This window comes from Micromesistius poutassou, assembly GCF_964030765.1.
Source record: "Micromesistius poutassou genome assembly, chromosome: 5".
In the NCBI taxonomy this organism is placed as follows: domain Eukaryota; kingdom Metazoa; phylum Chordata; class Actinopteri; order Gadiformes; family Gadidae; genus Micromesistius; species Micromesistius poutassou.
In genome coordinates this window covers 19,908,108-19,916,040 of record NC_140275.1, presented here as the reverse complement: position 1 = coordinate 19,916,040, position 7,933 = coordinate 19,908,108, and the positions used below count along the sequence as shown (strand labels likewise).

The 7,933-nt window shown below is 46.0% G+C and overlaps 1 protein-coding gene across 1 annotated transcript in view; it reads right to left on the bottom strand.

Moving 5' to 3' along the window:
• Positions 1-1,204: 1,204 nt before the first annotated feature.
• Positions 1,205-7,933, bottom strand: part of LOC311342917 (multivesicular body subunit 12B-like) — a 33,372-nt gene continuing 26,643 nt past the window's right edge. Inside the window, exons 8-10 of the mRNA XM_084467761.1 lie at positions 7,438-7,493; positions 6,713-6,772; positions 1,205-1,658 (exon numbers count right to left, since the gene is read on the bottom strand). Of these exons, the coding sequence (XP_084323887.1) occupies positions 1,617-1,658; positions 6,713-6,772; positions 7,438-7,493 (158 nt within the window). The 3' untranslated portion in view covers positions 1,205-1,616. The remainder of the gene's footprint in view (positions 1,659-6,712; positions 6,773-7,437; positions 7,494-7,933) is intronic.

The following is a 7,933-nucleotide window of genomic DNA, read 5'->3' as shown; positions in this document are numbered from 1 at the left end:
TGTTGTCGTACGTTTATCTGCTGTCACGCCGCCGCCGTCTTCCTTGCCGTGTGAACGGGGGTGGATTTGGCAGCGCGGGCTCTTTACGCACGCAGGAGCGAGGGCTGTCAGACGCTCTGAGCTCACACGGGGCCCCACTAAGGTGACATGCAGGGGACTGTCGGCACGGGGAGCGCGCAGGAGAGAGAGAGAGAGAGAGAGAGAGAGAGAGAGAGAGAGAGAGCACGAGAGAGAGAGAGAGGGAGAGAGAGAGAGCACGAGAGAGAGAGAGAGAGAGAGAGAGGGAGAGAGAGAGAGAGCAGATCCTTCAGCAGAGGACTGCTCAGACCGTCGCTCTGATTCCAGCAGCAGAACAGAAGGCTCAGCGTGACGACGTGTCCCACGGCAGCGGCGTCTGCCGCACACTTCGTTACACATCTGTGTGTACGATGGATGTGGGGAATGGCTCGTGAAATCCACTGAACGAAATTAACAGAAATATATATATATATATATATATATATATATATATATATATAAACATACACACACACATGAGTGGAGGTATACCTTAATATGGATGTGTTTTTTTTTAGGGTTATTTGTATTTTTTGTATTGCAATATTTTGTATTTGTGTGTTTTTGAATTGCAAGTTTGGTAAAACAAGCTAAATGTGATGCTGCAGGTTTTGTTTGATGTCAAGCTTAAGTAGGCTAAGACCCCGCTATTTATTATCTGGGACATTAACCTTTTAATATAAAAAAAAAATCCTCTGACTTAATCCCGCCAGGAATCATTCCACCCATCCACACGCATCATCTATACTTAGATTGGGTTTAACATTATCTTCTTCACACTGCATACGACACGTTTAAAGTTTAAAGGCTCTTGTTTCCAGACGTTAAGGGCCCTAAGACGTCTTAGCGTGGCTGCGTGGGCGTGGCTCCGAGGGGCCCCCAGGTTTCCGTGGTTCCGGGTTCTGTGATCCGCTAGCCGCCCATGAGGGGGTTTGTGATGAAGAGACGCTGTTCGCCGGAACACGAGCGGCGTCGCCGTCGCCCAGGCTGGGGACTTGTATTCCCTCTTGTTTTGCTCACTGCTAATCTGTGACAGCGTGTTCCTGTACCTCGGATGAGCAGCAGGGATCACAGCAGAGCCATGGAGGAGGACCCAGTGAAGTGATGGGGGCCACACTCACTTAAAGACAACTACTACAAAGGTTGATGAAACATTTTATTTCGTGGTTAATTAGTTAACAATTTCATCTTTTTTTTTCCCAGGCTTGATTAAGGATCGACAATTTCCAGGGTTGAAAACTAAACAAATGATAAACAAATAGGGTTTTCTTTTTTAATTGTGGCTATTCTAATTTGATTTTAAAAAAAAATTATAGGGTTACTGGGTTGCAGGGTTACTAATACTGAAATAGTTATATTTACAAACATTCAATGTTAAATGTTAAATAATGATCATTGAAAATTGAAAACGTATAATCATTAAGCTATCCAGCTAATCAGGATTTATTGTGGTCCCAATTGTTAAGACCTTTAAAATATATTAATAAGACGTTCTGTTGCATCACAGCCTTGATGACTGCGTGGGTCCTCTCTGAATTGTGTTGCTTCTTAAGGGAAGGTCAAAGGGCAATGCTTCTCTCTGTGCTGAAGTTGTATTGAAACTGGGGAGACAACCAAACACAGGATTGTATGTCAAAACAGCAGTATTTTCTCAAATGTTACAATAAACAACCACATAGATATATTATTATACAGATATATTAGGTCTTTGTCAATATTAGGTAGGGATAATGAAATAACGCCTACTGCGGTGTTTATATAAACCTTGTAGTTTTGATGCAGATGATGCAAGTCTAAATATGGACCCAAAGCAAACAGACATTAGCATTGTGGGGCAGGGTCATCCCGGTCATGTTGTTTTGATTTGTTCCCCCAGTGAAGCAGCCAGTGTACAAATAATAGCAAACACTGCCCCCTTGTGGAAGGGCTAGTTGTCTACATAAGATTAACAAAGAAATATGTGTCTTTGTGAAAAGAAGCAGTAAGCAGCCGTTAAGTAGGCCTATTTAGTTATTAATGTGGGATATAGATAAGATATAGCGGTGATTGTTTTATAATTATATTGTATGTTATACTATTATATTTGTTGTAATTGTTATGACAAGTAAGGCCTTGGTAATTACCAAGTCATGATTTGACTTGGTAATATTGACAGTAATTTAAACTTGAATTGAAGTTGTGAAATAGGCATCAGATATCCCTGAAAGATTATTCAATATAACCATGACTTTATCAAATAACTTGTTCCTATATATAACTTCATTATATATGCTGAATAATCGAATTTGTTTTGTTTGCATCTCTTCAGACATTGTTATACACCTACAATTGCCTGTGTTTACAACATACTTTAATCAAGTGCATGTCATTTGTTCCAATTTTTAGGCAGAGTTTCTAAATAGCAAAATAACAAATGAGAAGAAAAGAAAAGAGTCAACCAACCAACGGACCACTTTACCAACACCTCTTTGAACTTAAATAAAATGAATGATAAAAAATAATTAATTATTGTGAAAAAAGGTGGACAAATATGGAATACTTAGCAAGGTAAAAAACTATAAACCGATTGTTCAAACTGATTTATGTTTTCCAGCAAAACAAGGAATACATTGTGTGCACTACCGCAGCACACCACTAGGTGATGCTGCATGATCACTGATGCAAGTTTCTCAACACATGGCCTCATCAGATGCAGCCACCAAACAATAGAGGCTAGAGGTCTGCTCTTTCCATGAAAACGAGTCCAACGTTCATTTTCATCTCCTTGAGATAGGGAGGGAAAATCCACGGTGTAGCACATGCCTGACACACATCACACACCAGTTAGTTGTGAAAATACCCCCCCCCCCCCCCACCACGTCCCCCACTACTCGACACACCTAAAACCCAGTCTTAACATCTGGCTCTGTAAATAAATAACCACATGTGTGTATGCATGTGTATGCACGTGTGCACAAGTGTAGATGCGTGTGTGTGTGTGTGGGTGTGTATAGGTGTGTGTGTGTGTGCGTGTGAGGGGGGGTATGATGGATGGGGGAATGGGGTGTTATCAGGGAGAGCATGTATCAATGTCTGCCACTTTTACACACGGGCTGACAGGACAGTGACACTCTGGAACATGGGCGGCAGTCACCTAGACGGGCAGACCTTCATTTCCTGTCCCTGCTCCACTGCCAAAAATATGTGACATGTTGTCTTCATTAATTCCACCTCTATTTGGAGCTCTCTCCCTCTCTCTCCCTCTCTCTCTCTCTCTCTCTCTCTCTCTCTCTCTCACACCTCTCTCTAATGCACACACGCACACGTCGCACTGTCCTTCCTGTACGGTCACATGGGAATACCTGCATGCCAACAATAAACACACATACACACACACACACACACATAGACACATATAGACACATATGGGCGCACACACTCATCAACACGCGCACACACACACACACACACACAAGTTAGACCCATGTGGAAAATATGCACACACACGCAAACACACACTCTGATAACTCTGCACCAACTTTTCAAACCCATCACACATAGGTGCTAATAAAAATCTTGTCATGTGCGCATACACAATCACATCCCCACAAGCCCACTCTCCTGCATACTCTCCCCGGAAAATCGTTAGCCAGCCGCCAACAAGATTTTTCAGCAGAGCAAACTACATAAAGATGTCACTTTAAATCGCTTACTAATTAACACTTAAAAAGACACAAATTAGATATGCGTGGCTAAAAGCAATTATAATATCCGCAAGTTTTGCGAGTCATTTGGGAAATGAAAAGAATGCCTAATTGCTGGAACCAACATCTTCTGAGACACGGCTTAAATGATGCCTGTTAGCAAATGGTCTTATCTACAACTATGTCTGTGGTTACAACACTGCTCCTCAATTACATGTGAATGTGTGCAATGCAAGCGAGTGCCACTCTCTTTGGTGGATTTAATAGAATTAGAAGCTTTCCACATTCATATGCCAATAGTGGCATTATGTTTCTTTCATGAGGAGGAAAAATAAAAGGCCAACAGTGACCTCTTCTGGAAATTTCACCAAGGGACAGATAGTTGTACACTTGGCAGAATTCATAACTGGTCTTTTTCCTCAAACTTTTCCTTTCGCAACAAAAATAAACCCCAATCCCATTGCAGCAAAGCTATATTTAAATATGTGTGTGACAGTGAGATAAGGCTATATTTATCTATGCAAGTGAAAGTAAAAAAAGGCAACAGGGACCACAAAAAAAAAAACTGGAAAATAAAATAACCAGAGTATTCTATTCTTACAGATTGCTCACAAAACTAAGAGCATGAACATCCCATCTCCTGATAAACAACCACGACTGTTGTCCATTGTTCAATTATAATTGAATATTATTATTCATAATATTAATAACAATATATCAAATATATATATGTATTTGGTGTATACACACACACACACACACACACACACACACACACACACACACACACACACACACACACAATAACACAATGGTGAGGGATGTTTCCACTTGGAAACTAATTATCAAGCTATGCGGTGACTTCATCCCAATCAGCCTGGCCCCGCCATTAATCTTGTGCTGTCGTCCACTTCAGTAAATCCTGTGTGTTACACTATCTCACATTTACTTCATCAGCTCCAGCGCGGCGGTAATTAATGATTCCTCGCGCCCTTCCCTCTTACTTCCCTTCCCTTCTCCCGCTCAGCTCAGCTCAGCTCAGCCCGCCATGTGTCCTGCTGCTAATCACAGACTCCCAGAGCAGGAGGAGAGGGTGGGGGAGGGGGGGAGGGAGGAGAGCAGAGGGATGGAAGGAGAGGAGAGGCAGGGAAGGAGGAGAGAGGAGGCGGGAAGGGGAAGAGAGGCAGGGAAGGAGGAGAAGAGCGAGGAGGAAGGGGGAAAGGCGGGGGAGAGAGGCGGGGTGGTATTGGGGAGACAGGGGGGAGGCGGAGAGGGGAGGGGGTGGCAGGGAGTAGAGATAAGAAAGGGCTAGACAGAGGAGGAGAGGGGTAGAGGGGTAGAGAGGGGAGGAGAAGGGTAGGGAGAGGAGGAGAGGGGTAGGGAGAGGAGGAGAGGGGTAGGGAGAGGAGGAGAGGGGTAGGGAGAGGAGGGGAGGGGTAGAGAGAGGAGGGGAGGGGTAGGGAGAGGAGGAGGAGAGGGGTAGGGAGAGGAGGAGGGGGTAGAGAGAGGAGGAGAGGGGTAGGGTGATGGGGAGATGGGTAGGGAGAGGAGGGGAGGGGTAGAGAGAGGAGGAGGAGAGGGGTAGGGAGAGGAGGAGGGGGTAGAGAGAGGAGGAGAGGGGTAGGGTGATGGGGAGATGGGTAGGGAGAAGAGGAGAGGGGTAGAGAGAGGAGGAGAGGGGTAGAGAGAGGAGGAGAGGAGGAGAGGGGTAGAGGGAGTAGGAGAGGGAGAGAGCAGATAAGAGAATAAAGGAGGAGAGAAGAGGAGAGTTGAGGAGGGGAAACAAGGCGAGGAGAGCTGGCAGATAGGAGAGAAAAAAGAAAAAGAAAAGAAAAGAAGGAAGAGAAAAGAAGGAGAGATCATATAGGATGGGCTTCCAGACTCAAACACAACACACAACTTTATGGACATATACCCCCACACGCCCACACACACACACGCACACACACACACCATTAATACCTGAGCTGACAATGAGCTTCATTCGGATGACCAAATGACAAGATGGCGCCTGGGTGTGATTTGGATAATGCGTGACAGAAGACAGAGGCAGAGTGCAGAACAGACACGCGGTTTGACGGGGGACTGTTTACTCTGCAACACATCTCAAACCAAACAGCACCTGTTCTTTTACACTGCTCTGTCACTCGCTGGCTGTTCTGATACCGGGATACTGTGCTAATGAGAGAGAGGAGGGGGTGATGGTGGTGATGGTGGTGGTGGTGGTGGTGGTGGCGGTGGTGGTGCTACTGCTGCTGGTGGCGGTGGTGTCACTCTCTTTAATGCACACAAAGACACACATGCGCACACATGCACACACAACTGCACACACCAACACTTTTCTGTGAAACAAAAGTAGGCACAAACAAAAGGGACGTGTGCATATTAGAAAACAAGCACTCCACACTCACTCGCTCACATTCACGCAAGCATACGCTCCAGTCACTGAAAGACCTTTAACATCATTTGCAACATTTCCCTGTAAAAAAATGTCTGCCAGCACCAGCCTCTCATCTGGAGAAGCACAATACTGCCAGTGCTTTTCGTTTGGCACGCGCACCTCTGCATAATCTCAGGGCTCTGATTATTACCAGGCTTTTCTGAAAAAAAGCGCGAAAGTTCAAGGGGTTAAGACTACGCGTTGTCATTGACTCCAACAGGGAATTACCCCCAAACTATGATTAAATAAAGCCAAATAACAATTAAAACAAGAAAAAATGTAAACTTTTGGACCCGCTGGATTGAGCTGTGCTGGGACTTAGCGGTTAGGGAATAAACCCAGAGTGTTCTGGACGGGCAGATGAAGCGGCTTGCGAGGCTGGAACCTGCTTCTTATTCAATCTGGGGGGCTTAGTGGAGCCAACGGGGGCCTCGCCGTCTCACACACACTTAATTACAACCCCGAGACCGTTTTGCTTTGCATTCTGGGCCACTGGCGTCAGCGGCACTCGAGCATTGCAGACCCTACTCACTTCCTCCTCCACTTCTGCCAGGGACTTGATCGTAATGCCCATTAAACTGACTCGCTGCGTCTGAAATAAAAAGCAGAGCGAGAGAGAGAGAGAGAGAGAGAGAGAAACACAAAGAGAGAGGCAGAGGGAGAGAGGGACACAGAGAGAAAGAGAGGGGAGAGGAGAGAGAGAGGTAAACAAGGAACATGGCGGTCAGGCTCATGGCTAAGTAAGCATGCCTAAAATCTTTAATCCTCTCTTTCTCCCCCTCTGTGTCAATACACACTGGGCGTGAGGGTGGAGGGGGACAGTACTAGTGACAACCGCCGCCAGCCAGCCAAATGGACTGCATTCAGCCAGTGCTGCCTGACTGCTTGAATTCATCACTCAGTCTGCAGCGACTGGAGTGGAGGGCAGGGGAGAGGCGAGGAGACGGGGGGGAGAGACGGGGGGAGAGACGGGGGAGAAGGGGGAGAGGAGAGGCGTTGGGGATGGGGAGGGTGCTGGAGGAATGGGCCGCGGGGACTGAGGGAGAAGTAATGGCCGTACTGATAGACCAGAGAAGACTATAGTCTGTGTGGTTAATTAGGGCTGTAGGTGTCATCATCAGGGGCTTCTGCAGGGATCATGGACTGAAGGCTGAATGGCACATTCATTTGTGCCGTATGAGAGGCTATCACATGTAATCTAATCATATGTTGAACAAAAAGCCTGATATAATAGAAGGATATCTAATTTTGGCTTACCTCTTTCGGGGCGTCATTAAATCTCTCGGAGATTGTAAAGGGCACACCGTCCATGGCTGTAACGGGGGAGGGGGGGGGGGGTTGGGGCACAGAGACGGTTTTGACATGTTATTTCCCCATCAGAGAATACACCCTCTTCTTATCCCTAAGTGTTTCAAAGAAACTTATCATTCAGGAGTCAAACAGCACAGCTATTAACATCCTACAGTACCGCTGCATGCCTACACAAACAAACACACACACAAATGCACACACACGCACGCACGCACGCACACACACACACACACACACACACACACACACATACACCTACTCAGAGCCATCCCCTCCTTCCCTCTCGGAATTAAAAAAAAGATGAAAGCCTTTTTATTCTGGTCTGCGTGGAAGCCCTCCCCCCCCATCATCTCCCCTCCGTCCAACCCTCCCGATCCGCCGCCTCCACTTTCATTATTCTTTATTATTCCGGATCTGCCTCGTCTCCGAGACGTTCACCTCC